The sequence below is a fragment of the Salvelinus sp. IW2-2015 genome, linkage group LG8 (assembly GCF_002910315.2).
Source record: "Salvelinus sp. IW2-2015 linkage group LG8, ASM291031v2, whole genome shotgun sequence".
NCBI classification, from domain to species: domain Eukaryota; kingdom Metazoa; phylum Chordata; class Actinopteri; order Salmoniformes; family Salmonidae; genus Salvelinus; species Salvelinus sp. IW2-2015.
This window is the reverse complement of record NC_036848.1, coordinates 42592000-42618739: the sequence shown is the minus strand read 5'-3', so window position 1 is coordinate 42618739 and position 26740 is coordinate 42592000. Positions and strand designations below refer to the sequence as shown.

At 43.4% G+C, this 26740-nt stretch overlaps 1 protein-coding gene across 1 annotated transcript in view; it reads right to left on the bottom strand.

Moving 5' to 3' along the window:
- sdk2b (sidekick cell adhesion molecule 2b) overlaps positions 1 to 26740 on the bottom strand; it is a 152956-nt gene that overhangs the window by 117659 nt on the left and 8557 nt on the right. The window contains exons 2-4 of the mRNA XM_070445038.1: positions 22742 to 22804; positions 18568 to 18727; positions 16929 to 16966 (exon numbers count right to left, since the gene is read on the bottom strand). Coding sequence (XP_070301139.1) covers positions 16929 to 16966; positions 18568 to 18727; positions 22742 to 22804 — 261 coding nt within the window. The remainder of the gene's footprint in view (positions 1 to 16928; positions 16967 to 18567; positions 18728 to 22741; positions 22805 to 26740) is intronic.

The following is a 26740-nucleotide window of genomic DNA, read 5'->3' as shown; positions in this document are numbered from 1 at the left end:
AGCAATTTCCAAATGCCTGAAGGTACCACGTTCATCTGTACAAACAAGAGTACGCAAGTATAAACACCATGGGACCATGCAGCCATCATACCACTCAGTAAGGAGATGCGTTCTGTTTCCTAGAGATGAACGTACTTTGGTGCGAAAAGTGCAAATCAATCCCAGAACAACAGCAAAGGACCTTGTGAAGATGCTGGAGGAAACAGGTACAAAAATATTTATATCCACAGAAAAACTAGTCCTATATCGACATACCTGAAAGGCCGCTCAGCAAGGAAGAAGCCACTGCTCCAAAACCGCTATAAAAAAGCTAGACTACAGTTTGCAACTGCACATGGGGACAAAGATCATACTTTTTGGAGAAATGTCCTTTGGTCTGATGAAACAAAAATAGAACTGGTTAGCCATAATGACCATCGTTATGTTTGGAGGAAAAGGGTGTCGCTTGCAAGCCGAAGAACACCATCCCAACCATGAATCATGGGGGTGGCAGTATCATGTCGTGGGGGTGCTTTGCTGCAGGAGGGACTGGTGCACTTCACAAAATAGATGGCTTCATGAGGAGGGAAAATTATGTGGATATATTGAAGCAACATCTCAAAACATCAATCAGGAAGTAAAAGCTTGGTCGCAAATGGGTCTTCCAAATGGATAATGACCCCAGCATACTTCGAAATTTGTGGCAAAATGGCTTAAGGACAACAAAGTCAAGGTATTGGAGTGGCCATCACAAAGCCCTGACCTCAACCCTATAGCAAATYTGTGGGAAKAATTGAAAAAGCGTGTGYGAGCAAGGAGGCCGACAAACCTGACTCAGTTACACCAGCTCTGTCAGGAGGAATGGGCCAAAATTCACCCAACTTATTGTGGGAAGCTTGTGGAAGGCTACCCRAAACATTTGATCCAAGTTAAACAATTTAAAGGCAATGMTACCAAATACTAATTGAGTGTATGTAAACTTCTGACCAACTGGGAATGTAATGAAAGWAATAAAAGCTGAAATAAATCACTCTCTACTGTTATTCTGAMATTTCACATTCTTAAAAAAAGTGGTGATCCTAACTGACCTAAGACAGGGAATTTTTACTGGAATTAAATATCAGGAATTGTGAAAAACTGAGTTGAAATGTAGTTGTCTAAGGTGTATGTAAACTTCCGACTTCAACTGTATGTCCTGCTCCTTCCCTGACWTTTCCTAAATGTGTGTATTTTACACTGCTCATTTGTTWGAATTTTTGAATCACAAACAGAAAAGTATTAAGAGCCTTTTTACCTATTCCCAACTTAACCCACCAAGACAATTTACTGTAAGAGGATGGTACCCAGCCAGGCGCTAATGTGTCTCTCTCTCTCTCCTCACTGAATGAATGACAAATGGATGAATGGGCGATAATTGTGCACCTTACTTCACAATGTAATTTAAATTAGGCCTAACTGAATGATAAGGAGGGTGAAGAGGTTGATTTCATTTAGAAAGACAATAGTATAATGATGAGTTTGTGTTATGTTTATTCATCAGCAGCAGATAATTTGATAAATTGATAACATTCTCTTTTACGTTTGACTTTGTAAAAAGATGCTGTTATGGGACTGTTGTATTTACTGTAACTCTATTACTAATCAMATGTATTRTAAGGGGAATGAAAACATGCTACGTGTTGCAGTAGGCCTTTAGAATAATGCAAAACATATCCTATCCAGCGAAGCAAACCATGCCAGCCCACTGAATGAATGACAAATGGATGGAATTACTTCACAATCAAATTTAAATTAGGACACACTRAATGATGAGGGTGAAGAGGTTGATTTAATTTAGAACAACAATACCGTAAGGATGAGTTTGTGTTATGCCTATTGATCAGTGTTGGTGATCATTTAAAAAGAAATTACAGCGCRCCTTGTCAAATCAAATCAAACTGTATTTGTCACATGTGCCGAATACAACAGGTTACCTTCCCGTGAAATGCTTACTTATAATCCCTTAACCAACACTGCAGTGCAAGAAAGAGTTAAGAAAATATTTACCAAACAAAATAAGGTAAAAAATCTTAACAAGTAACACAATAAAATAACAACAACGAGGCTATATACAGTGGGTACCGGTACCGAGTCAATGTGCGGGGGTACAGGTTAGTCGAGGTAATTTGTACATGTAGGTAGGGGTAAAGTGGCTATGCATAGATAATAAACAGCGAGTAACAGCAGTGTAAAAACAAATGGGGGGGTGTCAATGTAAATAGTACGGGTGGCCATTTGATTAATTGTTCAGCAGTCTTATGGCTTGGGGGTARAAGCTGTTAAGGAGCCTTTTGGTTCTAGACTTGGAGCTCCGGTACCGCTTGCCGTGCGGTAGCAGAGAAAACAGTCTATGACTAGGGTGACTGGAGTCTTTGACAATTTTTTKGGCTTTTATCTGACACCGCCTAGTATATAGGTCCTGGATGGCTGGAAGCTTGACCCCAGTGATGTACGCATTACCCTCTGTAGCGCCGTACGGTCAGATGCCGAGCAGTTGCCGTACCAGGCAGTGATGCAACTGGTCAGGATGCTCTCGATGGTGCAACTTTTTGAGGATCTGGGGAACCATGACAAATCTTTTCAGTCTCCTGAGGGGGAAAAGGTGTTGACGTGCCCTCTTCACGACCGTCTTGGTGTGTTTGGACCATGATAGTTCGTTGGTGATGTAGACACCAAGAAACTTGAAACTCACAACCCGCTCCACTACAGCCCCGTCGATGTCAATGGGGGCCTGTTCGGCCCRCCTTTTTCTGTAGTACACAATCAGCTCCTTTGTCTTGCTCACTGTCGTGTCTTTGGCTATGCCGGATTAAGTGATATGACATGCTATTCTATAAAATAATTTCTCTGTAATTAATATTACCTGATTAAGCTAATCATGCAAATGTAATTAACTAGAAAGTTGGGGCACCACGAAATAATGTTTATAGAGCTGTTATCTTCCRAATAAACTCTTAAAGACCTGGTAATATTTTACATCAATAGCAGTCAATATTTAATCGCCGCCTTATTCAGTTTCATCTGAAAGTTGTAAATTCTTGGTTATCTTCACGAACCCTGGCTAACAAGTTGAGTCAGCAATAGAAAWTTTGGTTTAATTATTTATTTACTAAATACCTAAATAATCACACAGAATTACATCTACACAGAATGGATCATACATTGATTACAAATTGTGTCATAAAGGAAAACGTCCCTAGCGKACGGAACAGATATGACGGCTGGTTACACAAAGAAAGGGGGTTGGGTTTTGAATGAAAGAGAGGGAAGACTGAGTAACAAAGGGAGAAGCTATGCTATCGTAAATACCGTAGCTTATGCATTCTAAATTACCGCCCATTTGAAAAAGGAAAATGCACAAAATATTTACTCTGAGCTGTGCTTCGGTAGATTGGTCGTAGATAGTAGGCGGGTTGGTCCAGCATGGATCTCTGGTCCTCTGAAGAATGTCTAGTGGTGAACTGGAGCRTGGTAGAATGGATACTCTGTCCGTCCTCTCCTATCCCACGTTTACAGCTGCTGTTGCTAACGCAACGGCTAGGAGGTATCACTTCTTTAGTGAATAAGAGTTCAAAGTTCATACCAAGTTGCCATACTTTAAGCTCATGCTATATTCTGGCTGGTATAGTCGAAATTCATCCTTCCGGTGTGTAGGTCGTCACTTTCATATTGAAATTCAATGCTAATTTCGTTAGGTTCTTGCTGAGGTTGGCTTAGTTCTGTAGGTGGTCTTTGTCCTTTCAACGTGGGGACCTCAAGTCCACACGTCCTTGGAACAGAAAGTTACATTTTCGTAAAGGGGCTTATATAGRGTTGGGAGAGAGGGCCGTGTTTCATAGTTTACAACCACTGTCTGTTCACATGGGCGGGGCCACTGAGTTGGCAGAGTTTACTCTATGACAAGCCGTTCTCTCATTAAGAAGCTAAATTACATTTAATCTTTTCACAAATAGTTTCATATTTAAACATTTAAATTGCACAACAATTCCATGTGAATCTGATAACTATAATGTTTCCAAGATACAGTTTATGTCATCCTATCATTAGTAATAATGTCTCAGRTGACAACTGATCTGGCATCATATTCTTTAAGTACCAACGCATATTTTCAGCTGGTTGGATTACTGAAATATGGTTCCTTTTCCCACTCTTTTGATGTTATAAGACTCTCTCTATGTTAACAAAGGACTTTCCAGGAGTCACTCTGTAGAGTAGGGAGAGAGAAAAGGGGAAAGGTATTTTGGGGGTCATAAACCTTCCCCATCAGGCCAACGTCATGTCATCACATTCAGGGAGAGGTTGTTGTCCTGGCACAACAATGCCAGGTCTCTGACCTTCTCCCTATAGGCTGTCTCATTGTTGTCGGTAGTCAGGTCTACCACTGTTGTGTCGTCAGCAAACTTAATGATGGTGTTGAGTCGTGTTTGGCCACGCGGTCATGGGTGAACATGGAGTACAGGAGGGGACTAAGCACACATTCCTGAGCGGCCCCAGTGTTGAGGATCAGCGCGGCAGATGTGTTGTTGCCTACCCTTGTGGGTTGGTACTAGGGCTGTGGCGGTCACAAAATTATGTCAGACGGTTATTGTCAAGGAAATAACTGTCGGTCTCACGGTAATTGACCATTAATTAACATAAACACATTTAGCATCTCCTGGCTTAGAAGCCATTCTAATAAATCCATGTAATATAGATATGAAGAAAATGAAGTCCGTTTCAGAAGAAAAGAATAGCATACTCAGAGTTGTCCTTATGTTAGGTCCTAATGTGGCTATGCCAAATGGTTGTTGGCTACACTAGTTCATTTAGCAGACAAGATTTGTGTATAATTCCGTGGCATTATATTATATGATTTTATAGTATAAAGRATTCAATTGAACAAAGCTGAATMAAATATAAATATTTTCTCCAAACGATTTGAGGGAGTGTGCACATGCGGCTATTCTGTGTTGAGCGGTTAATAAAGAAACAGCTACTCCTATAGGCTCACTCAGACACTGGAGACAGAGACATCACCTCCATGTGTATATATGGTTTGTGATTCAAACCTTWRCATTTTGGAACTAGACCAATTGATTAGCATTAGTCTAACACTGAGACAGCTTGGATAGACCAACGTTGGAGGAAATTGGAGGACCCTGTGGATAGATTAGACTATGTGGGAGTAGTGTTGTGGGCATGCAGCCGGACCTCTAGCACTGTGGCTGAGGCTGGGAGAGTCATCTTGTGACTGATGGGTTTTGGAAGAGAGGAGAGGAGCAATGCTTTAATAGAGGTACATATGCAGGTTGCTACCCTCCACAGCATGGCCTTCGCTCCAGATCAAAACTCCAGACCTACAACCTAATTTTGACCAAAACTAACCGGAGAGATTACTGCTACCAAGGTTTCCTTTTTCCAAGCTATACGGAGGGTGCTCAAGCAAACAAACAGCMGAGACCTGAGGACACCATCCAACCTGGAACTGAGTGAGTAGTGTTTGGTCTGATGCTATTTTGAAAGCCAAGAAGAAGAAGAAAAAAGAAGAAAAAAAAGGAAAAATAAAGTATATTACAATGATATATTTGACTTTATGGGGACTGAATGCTGAATTAAGCCTCCCAGGCTTGCAAGGACAGACCAGATACAACTTCAATTAGCACTAAGGTGTGAAGTAAAAGGTGTCTATGCCTTTGGGCYCAACAAGTGGCAGGAGTCTTTGAAGCATCCTCTGAAGCCCCCTCCTGCTGTTCAAAGACCATTCACTGGCATTTTCTACAAGAATCTGCCTCCAGAAATAAAGCTCTCCCAAGTGGGTGTGACACCTATTCCCGCTGCCTGCTGCACTGCTGCTTGGATTCCACCTGGCGATCTGTTCACCGCCTGCCCTGGCCTGTCTCCCCCTGTGTGGTACAGGTACCCCCACCACACTCCCCCCTCTACAGAGCTATCGCTCGTCTCCAGCACACACGCACTGTTGGGGCGAGTGACTCTGAACTTACAATGGCTAGCCGCAAGTTGTTATTTATTTAATTTTTTTATTGTGCATTTTGCTATTTCACTATTTGCCTCATGACTCCTGCATACTTTGTTGACTACAAACWTTCTTTACCCAACCGTGGGAAAGAATAAGTTTGTTCCCAACCTCGGGACTCTGACTCTCTATTGGTTACACAGACTTTTGGCCTCCCATCCTATTCTAACCAATCCCACAAGGTATGACTCCAAACACCCAGAAAAGGCTACTCTCCTTGATGTTATCCTCACAAATAATCCTGATGGGTATCAGTCTGGTGTTTTCTGTAATGACCTTAGTGATCACTGTTTTACAGCCTGTCTTCGTAACGGCTGCTCAGTGAAATGACCTGTCCTAATTTGTCATAGACGCTTGCTAAAAAACTTTCAAGAGCAAGCCTTCCTTCATGAACTGGCCTCTGTAAAATGGTATAGAATCAGCTTGATCCCCTCTGTCGAAGACACTTGAACCTTCTTTTTTGATATTTTCAGAGGTTTTGTTAACAAACACGCCCAAAAAAGAAAATTATAATTATAAACAGGTTCAGCCCCTGGTTCGACMGTGATCTTGMAGAGTTTCCACCTTAAAAATTGCATTTGGCGCAAGGCTCGGCACACGGATACTCAAGCTGACTGGCTCTCGTTCAGGCAAATGAGAAATAAGTGCACTCAGGCTATCCGGAAGGCCAAAGTTAGTTACTTTAACTCTTGACGCTAGGGGTCAGATTATTATTATTATTTTTTTTAAATAACGTTCCCAAGGTAAACGGACTATTTCTCAGGGTAAGATCGTAGAATTGCATATAATTTACAGATATAGATAGAAAACTCCAAAGTTTCCAAAACTGTCAAAATATTGTCTGTGAGTATAACAAAACTGATTCTGCAGGCGAAAACCTGAGAATATCTAACCCGGAAGCGATTTTTTTTTATCTGTGTTTCCTGCCCATCTTTCTTCCATTTAAAAGGGTATCAACCAGATTCATTTTCCAATGGCTTCCTCAGGCTGTGACCAGGCTTTAGACATAGTTTCAGGCTTTTATTTTGAAAAATTAGCGAGATTTTTTTCTCTTATTGAATAGGTTACGTCCGGTTGAAATATTATCGATTATCTTTGTTAAAAACAACCTGAGGATTGATTTATAAAAACATTTGACATGTTTCTACGAACATTAGGATACTTTTTGGAATTTTCGTCGAACGGAACGAGGCTTTGGTTTTCTGAACATAATGCGCAACCAAATGGCGTTTTTTTGTTAAAAGTAATATTTATCGAACAAAAAGAACATTTATTGTGTAACTGGGAGTCTCGTGAGTGCAAATATCCAAAGATTATCAGGTAAGCGATTCATTTTATTGCTTTTCTGACTTTCGTAGCAAGCTAACCAAGCTAATATAGGATAACTTGTTCTAGCATGGATTGATACACTCACAAAAGCTTAGATTGCTTTCGTTGCAAAGCATATTTTCAAAATCTGACACGATAGGTGGATTATCAACAGCTAAGCTGTGTTTTGGTATACAGTAATCCCTCGTTTATCGCGGGGGTTACGTTCCGAAAATGACCCGCGATAAGTGAAATCCGCGAAATAGAAACTTTTTTTTTTTTTTACAATTAGCAACTATTAATGTATACAAATACAGTGACTTCACGTGTAGGCGTTTCGTCGACATTATGGGTTTAGGAGATGTTCGAAATTACAAGTAATTTGGCCAACTTAATGTAATTTGCCAAGTTGTTTTATGTACGTACACATAACTGCACGAGACGACAAAATGATAGCACAATTCGTAGCATGTTTTGATACAAGAAGCGGGAGTGAGTTTTTAGCGTCAGAATGCAGAGCACAATGCACCAAAAAAAAAAAAAAAATGCATTATGAAAATCCGCGAAATAGCGAATCCGCGATAAGTGAACGCGAAGTGGCGAGGGATCACTGTATTTCACTTGTGATTGCATGATTATAAATATTTTTGTAATATTTTTGATCTGATACGTTTGGGATTTTCTTCTGCTTTTCAGCACCGTAACGAGGCTGTAGTTTTCTGAACATAAGGCGCAACCCAAATGGCGTTTTCTTGTTATAAAATTTATATTTATCGAAAAAATAACATTTATTGTGTAACTGGGAGTCTCGTGAGTGCAAACATCCGAAGATTATCAAAGGTAAGTGATTCATTTTATTGCTTTTCTGACATTCGTGACCATGCTAATCTGGGGCTAGCTGTTCTAGCATTGATTGATACACTCACAAAAGCTTGGATTCTTTCTCTGTAAAGCATATTTTCAAAATCTGACACGATAGGTGGATTAACAACAAGGTAAGCTGTGTTTTGGTATTATTTCACTTGTGATTGCATGATTATAAATATTTTTAGTAATATTTTGCGCCTGCAATTCAGCGGTTGTTTAGGAAAATGATCCGTAAAAGGGATCCGTAGCGCAGAGAAGTTAAGCAGCAGTTCTCTCTCTGTGGATCTAACCCCAAGAAGTTCTGGAAAAAGGTTAAAGACTTGGAGAAGCACTGGATGAGCTCTTTATCACCACTTCATTAACCTCTTTGGGCTAGGGGGCAGTATTTTGGCGTCTGGATGAAAAGCGTGCCCAAAATAAACTGCCTGTTACTCAGGCCCAGAAGCTAGGATATGCATATAATTGGTAGATTTGGTAAGAACCACTGTAAAGTTTTAAAACTGTTAAAATAATGTCTGTGAGTATAACAGAACTGATATGGCAAGCGAAAGCCCGAGGTCAAACATCAGAGAAAAAATAAATTCAGCCCACCACTGTTTCAATGTGTCATGTTTAATATTAGGCGAAAACCTCCAGATTGCAGTTCCTAGGGCTTCCACTAGATGTCAACAGTCTTTAGAATGAGTTTCAGGCTTGTTTCTGGAAAAATGAGCTAGAATTTGTAGTTTTTCTAAGTGGCTCCCATTTTGGCTGTAGTGTTTTCATGCACGTGGATGAGAGCACGTTCTTTGTTTGTTATCTCTGGTAAAGACAATAACGATTCTCCGTCTTAAATTTTATCGTTTATTTACGTATTAGGGTACCTGAGTTTTGATTTATAAACGTTGTTTGACTTGTTTGGAGAAGTTTATTGGTAACGTTTGGGATTCATTTTGTATGCATTTTGAAGGAGGGAAACCGGTGGATTATTGAATGAAGCGCGCCAGCTAAACTGAGTTTTTGGGGATATAAAGAAGGACTTTATCGAACAAAAGGACCATTTGTGATGGGACCTTTTGAAGTGCCAACAGAAGAAGATCTTCAAAGGTAAGACATTTATTTTATCGCTATTTCTGACTTTTCTGACTGGCGCACCTGCCTGGTTGAAAAATGTTTTTAATGCTTTTGTGTGCGGGGCGCTGTCCTCAGATAATTGCATAGTGTGCTTTCGCCGTAAAGCCTTTTTGAAATCTGACACAGCGGCTGGATTAACAAGAAGTTAAGCTTTTTTCTGATGTATGACACTTGTATTTTCATGTATGTTAAATATGACTATTTCTGTAATTTGAATTTCGCGTTCTGCAATTTCACCGGATGTTGTCGAGGTGGGTCTCTAGCGGAACGCCTGCGCCAGAAAGGTTATCAAAAGTGTTGGAAAAACTTGTCAATAATCAACTGACTGGCTTTCTTAATGTCTATAGTATTCTTTCGGGTATGCAATCTGGTTTCTGCTCAGGTTATGGATGTGTCACTGCAACCTTAAAGGTCCTCAATGATGTCACCATTGCCCTTCATTCTAAGCAATGTTGTGCTGCTATTTTTATTGACTTGGCCAAAGCTTTTGATGCGGTAGACCATTCCATTCTTGTGGTTCGGCTAAGGAGTATTGCTGTCTCTGAGGGGTCTTTGGCCTGGTTTGCTAACTACCTCTCTCAAAGAGTGCAGTGTATAAAGTCAGGAAATCTGCTTTCTCAGCCACTGCCTGTCACCAAGGGAGTACCCCAAGGCTCAATCCTAGGCCCCACGCTCTTCTCAATTTATATCAACACCATAGCTCAGGCAGTAGGAAGCTCTCTCATCCATTTATGATGATACAGTCTTATAAAAAGCTGGCAAATGTCATGTGGTTTGGTAAGAAGAATGACATTCTTCCCACAGGTGTTATTACTACCTCTGAGGGTTTAGAGCTTGAGGTAGTCACCTCATTCAAGTACTTGGGAGTATGGCTAGATGGTGCACGGTCCTTCTCTCAGCACATTTCAAAGCTGCAGGCTAAAGTTAAATCTAGACTTGGTTTCCTCTATCGTTTCCTCTTTCACCCCAGCTGCCAAACTAACCCTGATTCAGATGACCATCCTACCCATGCTAGATTACGGAGACATAATTTATAGATCGGCAAGTAAGGGTGCTCTCGAGCGGCTAGATGTTCTTTACCATTCGTCCATCAGATTTGCCACCAATGCACCTTATAGGACACACCACTGCACTCTATACTCCTCTGTAAGCTGGTCATCTCTGTATACCTGTTGCAAGACCCACTGGTTGATGCTTATTTATAAAACCCTCWTAGGCCTCACTCCCCTCTATCTGAGATATCTACTGCAGCCCTCATCCTTCACATACAACACCCATTCTGCCAGTCAATTCTGTTAAAGGTCCCCAAAACACACACATCCCTGGGTCACTCCTCTTTTCAGTTCACTGCAGCTAGTGACTGGAACGAGCTGCAACAAACACTCAAACTGGACAATCTTCTGTATACCAACCCTACCTTGTCACAACACAACTGATTGGCTCAAATGCATTAAGAAGGAAATAAATTCCAGAAATTRACTTTTAACAAGGCACACCTGTTAATTCAAATGAATTCCAGGTGACTACCTCATGAAGCTGGTTGAGAGAATGCCAAGAGTGTGCAAAGCTGTCATCAAGGCAAAGGGTGGCTACTTTGAAGAATCTCAAATCTCAAATATATTTAGATTTCTTTAACACTATTTTTGTTACCACATGATTCAATATGTTATTTAATAGTTTTCATGTCTTCACTATTATTCTACAATGTAAAAAATAGTAAGAAAAAAACCCTGGAATAAGTAGGTATGTCCAAACGTGACTGGTACTGTATATTAACACACTCTCAAAACATATGGGTATGGTTAGGGTACAGTGGGGTACAAAAAGGTCAAAGGCACACTTCACAGCTACACATATAAACTCACAAGGTACAGTTCAGTACCTTGTAGGTATGGGAGATTTTTGTACCCAATATTTTGAATATAAGGTACAATCATCACTGCTTTAAAATATAGGTGGGGGAAATGTACCGGTTGGATTTCAGTAGCATACTTGGGGATGTGGTTAAATATATGTGTATTTGTGCCAACCATCAGTGGAAGTGTTGGAGCAGTTTAATAACCACCYCTTTTTCAATTTTCGCCAAAAATGACATACACAAATATAACTGCCTGTAACTCAGGACCTGAAGCAAGGATATGCATATTCTTGATACCATTTGAAAGGAAATACTTTGACGTTTGTGGTAATGTTAAATTAATGTAGGAGAATATAACACATTAGATCTGGTAAAAGATAATAAAAAGAAAAAAACGTGCATTTAAATGTTTTTTTTTACTTTTTACCATCTTTGAAATGCAAGAGAAAGGCCATAATGTATTATTCCAGCCCAGGTGCAATTTAGATTTTGGCCACTAAAATTTGCATCAAGTCTGCCCGAATGTGCCTAATTGGTTTATTAATACATTTTAAATGTCATAACTGTGCACTCTTCTCAAACAATAGCATGGTATTCTTTCACTGTAATTGCTACGGTGAATTGGACACTGCAGTTAGATTAACAAGAATTTAAGCTTTCTGCCAATATCAGATATGTCTATGTCCTGGGAAATGTTCTTGTTACTTACAACCTCATGCTAATCACATTAGCCTACGTTAGCTCAACCGTCCTGCGGGGGACCCACCGATACTGTAGAGGTTCAGTTTAAGCGTTTAATAGTTATGCCGATGCAAGTCGAACAACGCATTTGACACTGTTCAGCATACATTGGAAGAGAATGTGTAAGTAAAGAGGCACACTTATGTAAAAGTGATATTTCAGTTTTTTATTTTCAATAAATTAGCAAAAATGTCTAAAAACCTGTTTTTGCTTTGTCATTATGGGGTATTGTGTGTAAAAAAAAGAAATCTTATTTACTTAATTTAAGTATTCAGATTATTTCCTACAAGACCCGAAATTCAGCTCAGGTGCATCCTGTTTCCATGGATCATCCTTGAGATGTTTCTACAACTTGATTGGAGTACACATCTGGCAAATTCAATTGATTAAACATGATGTGGAAAAGCACACACCTGTMTATATAAGGTCCCACAGTTGACAGTGCACGTCAGAGCAAAAACCAAGCCATGAGGTCGAAGGAATTGTCCATAGAACTACGAGACAGGATTGTGTCGAGGCACAGATCTGAGAAAGGGTAGGAAAAACATTTCTGCAGCATTGATGGTCCCCAAGAACACAGTGGCCTCCATCATTCCTAAATGGAAGAAGTTTGGAACCACAAAGACTCTTCCTAGAGCTGACCACCCGGCCAAACGGAGCAATAGGGGGAGAAGGGCCTTGGTCAGGGATGTGACCAGGAACCCAATAGTCCCTCTGTCAGAGCTCCAGAGTTCCTCTGTGGAGATGGAAGAACCTTCCAGAAGGACAACCATCTCTGCAGCACTCCACCAATCAGGCCTTTATGGTAGAGTGGCCAGATGGAAGCCACTCCTCAGTAAAAGGCACATGACAACCCTCTTGGAGTTTGCCAAAAGGCACCTAAAAAACTCTCAGACCACGAGAAACAAGATTGAACTCTTTGGCCTGAATGCCAAGCGTCACATCTGGAGGAAACCTGGCACCATCCCTACGGTGAAGCATGGTGGTGGCAGCATCCTGCTGTGGGGTTATTTTTCAGCGGCAAGGACTGGGAGACTAGTCAGGATCGAGGGAAAGATGAAGGAGCAAAGTACAGAGAGATCCTTCATGAAAACCTGCTTCAGAGCTCTCAGGACCTCAGACTGGGGCGAAGCTTCACCTTCCAACAGGAAAATGACTCTTAGCACAGAGCCAAGATAACGCAGGAGTGGCTTTGGGACAAGTCTCTGAATGTCCTTGAGTGTCTCAGCCAGAGCCCGGACTTGAATCCGATCGGACATCTCAGGAGAGACCTGAAAATAGCTGTGCAGCTATGCTCCCCATCCAACCTGACAGATCTTCAGAGGATCTGCAGAGAAGAATGGGAGAAACTCCCCAAATACAGGTGTACCATGCTTGTAGCGTCATACCCAAGAAGACTCGAGGCTGTAAAAGCTGCCAAAGGTGCTTTAACAAAGTACTAAGTAAAAGGTCTGAAAAAAGTTTTTGCTTTGTCATTATGGGATATTGTGTGTAGATCGATGAGGGAAAAAAATGATTTAATACATTTTTGAATAAGGCTGTAACATAAAAAAATGTGGAAAAGGTCAAGGGGTCTGAATACTTTCGAATGCACTATAAACAAAAGCATGTGGACACCCCTTAAAATTTGTGGATTTGGCTATTTCAGCCACACCTTTTGCTGACAGGTATATAAAATGGAGCACACAGCCATGCAATCTCCATAGACAAATATTGGCAGTATAATGGCCTTACTGAAGAACTCATTGACTTTCAACGTGCACCGCCATAGGATGCCACGTTGAAATTTGACTAACATGTCAGTTAGTCAAATTTCAGCCCTGCTAGAGCTGCCCCGGTCAACTGTAATTGCTGTTATTGTAAAGTGAAAACGTCTAGGAGCAACAACGACTCAGCCGTGAAGTGGTAGACCACACAAGCGTATAGCGAGAAAAAATTGTCTGCAACACTCTCTACCGAGTTCCAAACTGCCTCTGGAAGCAACGTCAGCACAATAACTGTTCGTCGGGAGCTTCATGAAAAGGGTTTTCATGGCCGAGCAGCTGCACAGAAGCCTAAGATCATCATACATAATGCCAAGCGTCGGCTGGAGTGGTGTAAAGCTCGCCGCCATTGGATTCTGGAGCAGTGTAAACGCGTTCTCTGAAGTGATGAATCACACTTTACCATCTGGCAGTCTGATGGATGAATCTGGGTTTGGAGGATGCCAGGAGAACGCTACTTGCCCCAATGCGTAGTGCCAACTGTAAAGTTTGGTGGAGGAGGAATAATGGTCTGGGGCTGTTTTTCATGGTTCGGGCTAGGCCCCTTAGTTCCAGTGAAGGGAAATCTTAACGCTACAGCATACAATGACATTCCAGACGATTCTGTGCCTTCAAACTTATTTGGCATCACAGATTGCGGAAGGCCCTTTCCTGTTTGCAGAGAAGCACATAAGCGTGTCCATAGAGAAATGATTTGTCGAGATTCGGTGTGGAAGAACTTGAACTGAACTGCACAGAGCCCTGACCTCAAACCCAACAAACACCTTTGATGAATTTGAACAGCCGACTGCGAGCCAGGCCTAATCTTCCCAACATTAGTTCGTGACCTCACTAAGCTCTTAGTGGCTGAATGGAGACAAGTCCCCCCAGTAATGTTTCCTAACATCTAGTGGAAAGCCTTCCCATGAAGAGTGGCGGCTGTTATAGTAGCAAAGGGAAGACCAACTCCATATCAATAGCCATGATTATTGGAATGAGATGTCTGACGAGCAGGTGTCCCACATACATTTGGCATGGGTAGTGTATGTCAAATATTTAACGTTGAAAAACACTGTTAATGTTAAAAGCACCTGTATGTTATCATATAATGACTTATTTTTGTTTGCAGACAAATGTGAAAATCCAAATTTGAAACTGAAAATATCCTCAATCCTCCAATAACACAATGGTTCACATGTGATCTTTCCATGCCCAGTTCAGAGCCGGTGACAGGTGGGACTGATGACGTTACAGTGTGGCAAGGGTACGGAGGTTGGTGACCCTCTCATAGTCCCCTCACAAGCACACACATCCCAGTAAATCACCTATGCATGGAATGGCATTTAAAAAGCCTCAGTGAATGAAATCTCTTAATACTAGAGCACTCCGTGACCAGGCACACTGTTCAACTCCTACACACTCAATGCCACACACTCTCGATAACCTTAATAAATACAGAGAGAAGAAAGACAGAGAGAAGGCAGAGAGAGACAGAGAAAAAAATAGAGAGAGAGAGAGAGAGAGAGAGAGAGAGAGAGAGAGAGAGAGAGAGAGAGAGAGAGAGAGAGAGAGAGAGAGAGAAAGTTATCAAGTTATTGTGTCTGGGAGAGGTAAGAATGTTGAGGGGAAATAATGGATGTTTTCAGTTATACAAAAGGTGTAATGATTTCGCACTGAAAAAGATGTCGCATAAAGCGTAGTTCATCTTTAAATGTTTGTATTCTTTTCACCGAATCAGGGATAGCGGAACAGAATAGCGTACTGTTATGGAACAGAATCCATTAGTATTGTACTGTGGAGAGACTCAGTTGCTCGGGATGCTAGTTGTGCTACCCAGCTCTCTACTCTACACAGCAATCCAACTATTCAGCCAAACTATTCACAGTCAAACTTTGTTCTTGTTTGCTCAAGGAAAATAAGCAAATGCTACCTCTGTACCCAAGCCAAAACGTGTGCTGTCTGTGGCGTTTTATCCTGAAAAGGAGTCTTCCTCTCACTATGTAGCAATGCAGATGATTCAATTTGCTCAGGACAAGATGCCACTGCCATCGCAACACAATGTGTGAGCACTGATGCGTTGTTCAGCTTGTGTTTGCGTCTGTATTGAGCACTGTGTACACCTGTAGACTCCTTCTCTAAGATGTGTAATGATTCTAAAGCTGCTCCAGCTCTTTGCACTGACACTAATATAACAGGAGTGCCATGAGGGAAGACAATATAGCAATATAGAGAATATTAGCCTCCTGAGCTGAAAAGTCTATATATTTTCCCTGCCCACCATATTTCTGTGTTGCTGTGTCACCTGGGTTGGATAGGACATTGCAAGCAGACGAAGAGGGATATGTTAAGCTTATGAAGCACTATAGCAATAGTAAAACACTATAGAGTATGTGTCCAGGGCCCACCATTTAGGAAATATGGTGTCGTTTGGGACAAATCCCTGGTCTATTCCCCTTACTGTTGTTCCAAGTTACAGCAGTGAAGTTCCCGACTCTAATACAACACTCACATGTCCACACCCCTCCTTCTTACGCCTGCTATTTAGTTAGCGAGCCCAGCATGTCCCCTACCCCTCTAGACAAGGAATATTATTGGATTGAACTCATGTTAATTTGTTCGGAGCTGGCATGAAATTGTTTCTGTTAATAAAAAATATACACGCTCGGTGGCGGTGGCAGGGCCAGGGCCGAGGCACGAAGAAGATTACTGGTTTTAAGTCAGAGGAGGAGAAGATGAGGCGAGGAGAGGGCCTGACAAGAGTAGAGCGGAGAGGGGCTTAGAGAGGCTGTTAAGGCAGCGTGTCTGTATGTGAATTCACTGCTTCTCTCTGATAGCTAAAGTGGAGGGGAGTTAAAAGGCAAGGCCAGATGTGCTCTTTACAGCTCCATACATACACTCCTCTTCCTCTTCCTCCACCTCCTCCTCCCTCCATTGCTCAGATGTCTTTTATTCTCTCCAGCTTTCAAACTCTCTCTCTCTCGCTCTCTCTCTCTCTCTCACCCTTTATCTCTCTTTCAACACACAAACACACATGGAAACACACAAGTATTCATGCAAGCACGCAAACAGAAATGCATGTGTCACGTGCGTGCGAACACGCAAGCACACACACACACACTTCGATATCGATCAGTGGCCTGAGGACAGCAGGTTGCGTGTCCTGGTGTCTGTGTGTGAGTCTTTAAAACAGTGTTGATCACCAGAGACCTTGCATAACCTCATTACCATAAGGCTGGCGTTGACCTTCCCACTGCCCATCTCCCCTTACCTGTCACTGGGGAGGACATTGTGAGGGATGGGGGGCCACTACAAACACATGGACACATGCACGGACACACACTCAATCACACACTCAAACATCCGATAACACACACACACAAACAAACTCACACACACGAAATCACCCACTCAATCACCCAATAACATACACACATTCACCCAATAACACAGACACACTCAATCACCCAATAACACACACACACACTCAATCACCCAATAACACACACACACAACTCAATCACCCAATAACACATACACACTCAAATTCACCCAATAACCAACACACACACACACTCATCACCCCAATACACACACACACACACACACAACACACCACACACACACACACACACACACACACACACACACACACACCACACACCACACACACACACACACACACACACACACACACACACACACACACAACACACTCAATCACCCAATAACACACACACACACTCAATCACCCAATAACACACACACATACTCAATCACCCAATAACAACATGCACACTCAATCAACCAATAACACACACACACACCACTCCATCAACCCAATAACACCACACACCACACACACACCACACACACACACACAACACACACACACACACACACACACACACACACACACACACACACACACACACACACACACACACACACACACACACACACACCACACACACACTCAATCACCCCAAACACACACACACACTCAATCACCCAATAACACACACACATACTCAATCACCCATAACACATGCAACTCAATCACCCATAACACACACACACACACACACACACACTCACACATCAATCACAATAACACACCACACACCACACACACACCACACACTCCAACACCCAATAACACACACACACTCAATCACCCAAACACACACACAACACACACACACACTCAATCACCCATAACACCACACCACACACTCAATCACCAATAAACACATACACACTCAATCACCCAATAACACACACACACGTCAATCACCCCAATAACACACACACACACACTCAATCACCCAATAACACATACACACTCAATCACCCAATAACACTCACGCACTCAATCACCCAATAACACAGACAGACAATAGCCTGTCCAGTAATTAGAACATTGGTCCCGCTAATATGTGAGCCATTATGTTTTCCATCGGTGTATTGGTCCTGATGCCCTGACTGGTACTGCTGTTTCTCTCTGTCCGTGTTTTTATCTCCCTGAGGCATTGTAGAGAGCAGCAAGCAGCTCCTTCAACACTAGACCCTTTTTCACCTCAGTCCAGTGTGCGGTAACAGGCGATATGTCAGCTCACCGCCTCAACGTTCCATTACACCTCCGACAGAGCACACCACTTCTAGAGATAAGACCAGAGCTTCCACATGATTAAGATCTCCCAGTTGAACATTAAAGAGAGTCTCTCTCTCTCTCTCTCTCTCTCTCTCTCTCTCTCTCTCTCTCTCTCTCTCTCTCTCTCTCTCTCTCTCTCTCTCTCTCTCCTCTCTCTCTCTCTCTCTCTCTCTCTCTCTCTTCTCTCTCCTCTCTCTCTCTCTCTCTCAGAGATCGTATAGAGGGTGAGTATGACGTATACAGTGGCAGTACTCACCTGTACTCCAATGAGAACCGTGTGAGCTCAGTGCCATTATGGATCCATTTGAACTCCAGGGGCCAGCTCCCCTCCGCCATACATGTCAACACCAGCCTGTTACGCTCCAGGTGCAACTGGCTCCGTACCGGCTCCGTCTTAAAGTAGGGCGGCACGTCATCTGTAGGGAGGGAGGGGTTCACATATTATAAACTGTGTGGTTCAGACTGTATACCACGGGTATGACAACAACATTTTTTTTTTTTACTGTTCTAATTACGTTGGTAACCAGTTTATAATAGCAATAAGGCACCTCTGTGGTTTGTGGTATATGGCCAATATACCACACCTTCTCGAGCATTCTTGCTTAATTATACAGCAAATTTATGCATGGGGATACACCTTCAGTTTCATTGTGTGATAGCAGAGATATGCTTGTGTGTCACCCAAGATAATCTGGACATGTTCCACTGCTCTCGCTCTCTGATCTGACTAGTAAGAGTGGGCTGCAGCCTGCCCTGCAGTAGCAGAGACACATGACAGATGGGGATTCATGAGTAGAGAGGAGATTGTGGATTGGAGATATGGGTTCTCTGTGTGTCTGAACGGTTAAGCATGACATACTGTATCGCTTTCCCCAGCCCAAACAGGGTTAGATAGAAGACGAAAAAGAAGGGAAATTCTTTCCCCAGCCCAAACTGGGTTAGATAGAAGACGAAAAAGACAAGGGAATTGCTTTCCCCAGCCCAAACAGGGTTAGAAAGAAGACAAAAAAGACAGGGAAATGCGTGAAATCCCTTCATCATTCTCTCTGTGCCTCTCCATTTCGCTCTGTCTCTTTTCTCTCTCTGTGTTTGTGAACATGTAGAAGCACAGAGTGAAGAGTACAGAGCACTGAGGATAGATCAGAATAGATGATGCTACACAGACACACATACACACACGCACACACACACAAACATACACACACAGTCTTGTATAACTAACCTTGTGGGGACACACAATTCAGTCAATTCAAACACACACACACACCTCCATCAAACCAGCTCCAAATTCACCTCACTGTCATACTCCCTGGTGGATGTGAAAGCTCACTCTTGATAGATGGTACTACAATTAACCCCTCGTGCTTGATGATGATTGTAAATATAGACCAATTTAATTGGATGGTTGGATAATCTAATTTTCAAATTAGCTAATAATCAAGAATTGAAATTAAACTGTCAAAATGATCTATTGGCTTGGTTTTTGCACTGCTATTTTGGCTCCACCAATCCAACAGAGGTAGGGTTAGTAAAACAGATAAAAGATAGGGGGAAAGATGGAGAAAAACCAAAGAAAAGCCTTAAAAGAAAGAAAGAGATGGATTCAGTCTATAAACAGAGGTAGCCAAGAAGAGAAGACAATTGGTAGGCAGTATGATGGAGTGAGGGATAAAAGGAAGAGAAAGCCAGGAGGTGAATGATGTACATGAGAAAGACTGAAAGGGAAAAAGAGAAATGTAGAGGATAGGAGGGTTATGGCTTGTATAGATAGATGGTTTCACAGCCTCCTTAGTGTGGGTTAATGCTAATGTTATGCGTGGTGGAGAATAGGAGGGAAGTTTATGAAAATGAGGGAGATTGAGGCGTGCAAGGGATTTTATTAGACGGCCGAGACTAATTGTTCCCTAGTGATCTGGGCTGTGCTTTTATCTGTGATAGAGAGATAAAGAGAGGGGGAGTGAGGGATAGAGATGAGGGCAGGGGGGTGGGGGTGAGAGAGAGCCAGGAAGACAGGAGAGGAGCAGAGCACATAGTGGGGACCAGCCACATAACACATTGAACACTGATGGGTGTCACATGTCTCCTCTGTGCTCTCTCGTTAGACAACCAAGAGACTGGGCTGATTTACAGGGACTAATGGTAGGCCTGAAGAGTCAACACAGGTTTTACTGAACCACTGAGGACATGTAGGGGTATGTGGGGACATGTAAGTGCATGTAGGGGACATGTAGGCGTATGTAGGAACATGTACTGAAGAGAGGCATTTTTTTATTTTCCTTTATTTAACTAGGCAAGTCAGTTATGAACAAATTCTTATTTTAAATGACGGYCTAGGAACAATGTGTTCCTGCCTTGTTCAGGAGCAGAACGACAGATTTTGTACCTTGTCAGCTCGGGGATTCAATCTTGCAACCTTTCGGTTACTAGTCCAACGCTCTAACCACTAGGCTACGCTGCCGCCCCGATTTGGGGACCTTCAGCCTGTGAAAACATGTGGTTGTTCAGTATCCAACGGCACTTGAATGGATGTTATGGATGTAATACTGATTCACAATGTACTGTAACTTCTTTCTATGGAGGGAATGAATTAATGGAGTAAGCCACTGTTCAAGAGGTAGGAAAAACAGAGAGATACAATGGGGAAGGGGAAGAATGCCAGGGGCTGTATATTCCATGTCAGTTCCCATGAATACAAACACTCCCATCAACCACACACACACACACACACACACACACACACACACACACACACACATCACACCCACACGACTACTACACACTCACATCACACATCTCACAATTAGCACACACACACACAACAACACACACACACACACACCGACGCGTGCAAGCCAACCCCCAGTCAAGGTTTCACGTCTGCACACACTACAAAGCAATTCATGTTTGATGAGGGTGCTGTATTGTAGCTCATCTGCATACACTAGATCTAATGGGTCCCTAGTAGGTTTGCAAAATTCCTGGATCTTTTAATAAAAAAAATTTCCAGAAATCCTGGTTGGATGTGGATTTCCTGCTTATTCCCTCCTGACTCCGGGAATCTCCAACAGGATTTCGGGAAAACGAGGGAATTTATTGAAAGTTCCAAGGAATTTTGACACTACATTTACAAAGAGAGGTCGTCTCAAAGCCAGCGGGTGTATTGTGTTCCTCGCTGTGTGTGTGTGTGTGTGTGGTGTGTGTTAAATTACTGAGCAGTCAATTAAAGCTACTCTTCATTAATGAAGAACACTGCCAGGTGTAAATTGTTGCCCTAGGTTAACATCCATAATAGAATAGATTCTCTCATTTCAAAATAAGACCTAGTAAGTTTTCATTCCTCTCACCTTTCTTCTCCTTAATATGTGCTTCTTCACAAGTGTTGGAGTGCTATTAAACTGTCTGAAGTTGGAAAGCAATAGTAGACACACGACGCGCACACACACACACACCACACAACACACACACACACACCACACACACACACACACACACACACCACACACACAAACACACACAACACAACACACCACCACACACCACACACACACACAACACACACACACACACACACCAACACCACACACACACACACACACACACACATTGCATTGCAATGTAGGTTCCATTCTATGAGATTACATTGGGGCATATTCTAACACAAAGTATAATGGGAGGAGAGTCACACCAGTGAGTAGCTAGTCTACAGTAAGACCCATCCATCCACCTGGGCCTCCTTACTCCTAGTCCGGTTCCCAGCAGGTCTCCAGTGGCTGCCAGTAACAGACAGCTTCTCTCTGTCTCAGCTCATTCCCAAGAGCACAGCACAGGTCCCAGGTCCCAGGTCCCAGTTAGCTAGACTACATACATATTTCATTCTAGCCCCTGGGTACTAAACACACACACAGTGGGCAGAGCACACAGAGCGTGTGTGTGTGGGTGGTGTGGGTGAGGATGTCTGTCAGTGGAAGGTCTGCTCTGCTGGTGGTCTGGCTGGGCTGTTAAGCACTCCCACTGGGTGTGAGATCTGTTCTGGAGCATGTGGTTATTTAGCACAATGGCCTGGGCCTGCCTGTGTCGCGGGGTGTGCCAATCTGTTCCAGGGCCTGTCATTATTTAGCCCAGTGGCCTGGCCCTGTCGTGTGCGGGGTGTGCCAATCTGTTCCAGGGCCTGTCATTATTTAGCCCAGTGGCCTGGCCCTGTCTGTGTGCGGGGTGTGCCAATCTGTTCCAGGGCCTGTCATTATTTAGCCAGTGGCCTGGCCCTTGTTGTGCGGGGTGTGCCATTTGTTCCAGGGCCTTCATATTTAGCCCAGTGGCCTGGCCCTGTCTGTGTGCGGGGTGTGCCAATCTGTTCCAGGGCCTGTCATTATTTAGCCCAGTGGCCTGGCCCTGTCTTAGTGCGTGCTGGTGACCGCCACTATCTGTCCCACTGAGACACTCATAGCCAGGCCACAGCTCCCTACAGCCAAGCAGGCCCTCCTTCTTCCTAAACACTGCAAACACACAAACACACACATTTACACACTAACACACGGTGGTCATCCACTGCCCAGACACACGCAAAGACACACAGAAACAAAGAACCACACACACACCACAGTGCACACTCAGATCCACTTTGGCCTGGCTCCAGCTTACTTGTTTGTTCTGTGGCACGGTCAGATCAGCTCTCCATAGCTCTTTATAGAACTACATTTCCCACGAGGCAGTGGGGCTGGCCAATAATCCCTCCTCCCTTCTGTTGGTCCTACAAAGCCCCCTGGTACACATCAGTTCAGCTGTCCATTCACTACAGCTGGCCAGTCCCAGAGCCCCCAAATCCCAGGAGTGGGTAGGATACTGGGTCAGAGTGGGGGTGTGGGGTTTGGGGTTTGGGAGACACCAAGGCTCCCTAGTGACCAGACAAACCAACAACACACAACCAACATACCAAGGCTATTTCTCAATGTGCCTTTACTCTATTCCTTGCTTCCTCTCTCCTCGCCTCCTTTTCAAACAGAGTATGAGATCCAAGGTCCCTCCCCTCAGACCTTCTCATTTGATGCATTTTGAGAGGGAGGCCATGAGAAAGGACACAAGGAATTGAGAAAGAGCCCAATGCCTCAAATGTTTTTTTCCCCTTGCAACCTTCACCATCTCTGATGCTAAGATGCCCAGTCCGTTGTTGTGACCAGGCGCCACCGACCCTCCACCCTCCCGCCTCTCACTGTGGGGATAAGATAGGAAGGCCTTGACACCATAAATCAGAGAGGTAAAACATTAAAAGTCATCTCCCTTCTTTAACGGCCTCGCTGGAGAAGGACGCAGGCTCGTAAATCTGCTGGCTAACCTTTCGGCGTGACAGGGTAAGCTCTCAGCGCACGCTCCCACCTTTATCACTCACCCCAGAGCCATCGCTCCTCTCCCTAATAACGTCAAAACAGAATGACACGGCGCAAGGAATGAGATGAAACACTGCCTCCCACGCAGAGAAGAACTTTTAATATGGACGTGTGTGTGTTTGTGGCATGTGGCGTGTGTGTACGTAAGTGTGTTTGTGTTATGGGAGTGAAAGAAAGACACTGTGTGTAACTCTTTGTGTCAGAGAGCGAGGAACGCAATATTGTGTTTGCGTGTGTGTCTGTGAATGTGTATCGCCCTCAGACATGTGTGTGAGCAAGCAGGTTTAATTTCCCTGAAGATCCAGAAATAAAAGCCTCTCTTGCGGACGAGGCGGGCTTCGTGCGTCGCTGCATGCTCTGAGCAAATTATGCCATTATGTTCATGAGAGCAAATCAAATCCTGCATTACTGAGACAATAAAGGCTAAGATGGGTCCCGCGTGTCAGGATCACATGGCTAAAGCCCTGGAACATCTCCACAAACAACCTGCACATCAACCAACTACTCAGAAACACTCTTATCACAGCTGATATGAGGAGTGGGGTCTTGTACGCACAAACTGGAAAAGCTACTGTAACAGACAGAAGGAGGGAGGGAGGAAGGAGAGAGAAGTACGAGGACACACACACAGTACATACACAAGCAACCTGACTAAACCAAACCACAGGGATAGGGTGTGTCCACTGGTCGCCTCTGGACTGTTGAAATATTAAAGCAGTAAAGCAATGTTCTTTATCGGTCAATAATGTATGGTTAGGTTACTGGGGAATCTCACTGAGAGAATATAGAGGTGAATGTAGGCCCCATAGCACACACAAACATACACACACACACACACTTGAACGCAGGCACACATACAGTACACACAGACACGCACACCAAGGGCAATGGTAGTTGTTTGGGTACTGACGTAAACTTCTTACACTGTTGAGGATATTTCCATTGCATGTAGTGTTGTACTCTGACTGGAGACATTAGCATACGCATGATGACATTTCTCTGTAATGGTGATGTCACATCACTGCCTTATCATTATGTGTTGACATGTGCACTGAATGTACCAAACATTAGGAACACCTTGCTAATATTGAGTTGCACCCCCTTTTGCCCTCAGAACAACCTGAATTGTTTTGGGCATGGACTCTACAAGGTGTCAACAGCTTTCCACAGGGATGCTTGGCCCATGTTAACTCCAACGCTTCCCTCAGTTGTGTCAAGTTGACTGGATGTCCTTAGGGTGGTGGACCATTATTGATACACACAAGAAAGAGTTGAGCTTTGGAACATCTACATTTTTAAAAGTCTAATAAATCCATGTAATATCTCCTACACCTTCACAATAAATCCATGCAATATCACCTACACCTTCACAATAAATCCATGCAATATCACCTACACCTTCACAATAAATCCATGCAATATCGCCTACACCTTCACAATAAATCCATTTGTAATTCGCCTACACCTTCACAATAAATCCATGCAATATCGCCTACACCTTCACAATAAATCATGTAATATCGCCTACACCTTCACAATAAATCCATGCAATATCGCCTACACCTTCACAATAAATACATGTAATATCGCCTACACCTTCACCAATAAATACAATGTAAATATCGCCTAACCTTCACAATAAATACATGTAATAATCGCCTACACCTTCACAATAAATCCATGTAATATATTTCTCTCCATATCCCCGGATTCCTACCGCAAACTCTGAACATTTTCACAACTAGCTAACCGCAATCCCGGGTGACCACACCTGGCTAGCGTTTCCATCCCGGAGCAAGCACCAATTAGCCTGAAGCTAGCCCGGCCAGGGCTCCTGTGCTACCACCGAAGCCCACTCCTGGGCTACAATATCCGGACCCCTTCTACTGCCGGTACGGGGCATGGAACACCGCCGATCCTCTATGACTGGAATACCGACATAATCTGCCCGAGGACTCCAACAGGCCCCTCAGGCGCGAGCTACCTACAGCTGCCTGGAACCCTACTAATTCCACGACTGGTCTATCGACGTCACCGCACGAAGAGGCAAAAACAGACTTACCCCCATCGCGACGTCCCCCAAAGCATAACTTGCTAGCCCCGGTCTGCTAACTGCTAGCTTGCCTGCCCCGGTCTGCTAACTGCTAGCCCCTGCTAACTGCTTGCTTGCTAACCCGGTCTGCTAGCTTCTTTATCCCCGGCCTACTAACTGTTAGCTTGTTAGCATCGGCCTGCTAACTGTCTGAATCGCTGTGTCCCCAGTCAGCCCAACCACTCACTGGACCCATATGTTCACTTGGCTACGCATGCCTCTCTCTAATATCAATATGCCTCGTCCATTACTGTCCTGGTTAGTGATTACTGTYTTATTTCACTGTAGAGCCTCTAGCCCTGCTCAATATGCCTTAACCAAMCATGTTGTTCCACCTCCTACATATGCGATGACATCACCTGGTTTAAATGTCTCTAGAGACTATATCTCTCTCATCATTACTCAATGCCTAGGTTTACCTCCAATGTACTCACATCCTACCTTACCTTTGTCTATACACTATGCCTTGAATCTATGCTATCGAGCCCAGAAACCTGCTCCTTTTAATCTCTGTTCCGAACATGCTAGACGGCCAGTTCGTATAGCATTTAGCCATACCCTTATCCTACTTCTCCTCTGTTCCTCTGGTGATGTAGAGGTTAATCCAGGTCCTGCAGTGCCAGTGCCTCCCACTCCCCAGGTGCTCTCATTTGTTGACTTCTGTAACCGTAAAAGCCTTGGTTTCATGCATGTTAACATTAGAAGCCTACTCCCTAAGTTTGTTTTACTCACTGCTTTAGCACACTCTGCCAACCCGGATGTCTTAGTCGTGTCTGAATCCTGGCTTAGGAAAACCACCAAAAACCCGGAAATCTCCATCGCTAACTACAACATTTTCCGCCAATATAGAACTAACAAAGGGGGCGGTGTTGCAATCTACTGCAAAGATAGCCTGCAGAGTTCTGTATTACTATCCAAGTCTGTACCCAAACAATTTGAGCTTCTACTTCTAAAAA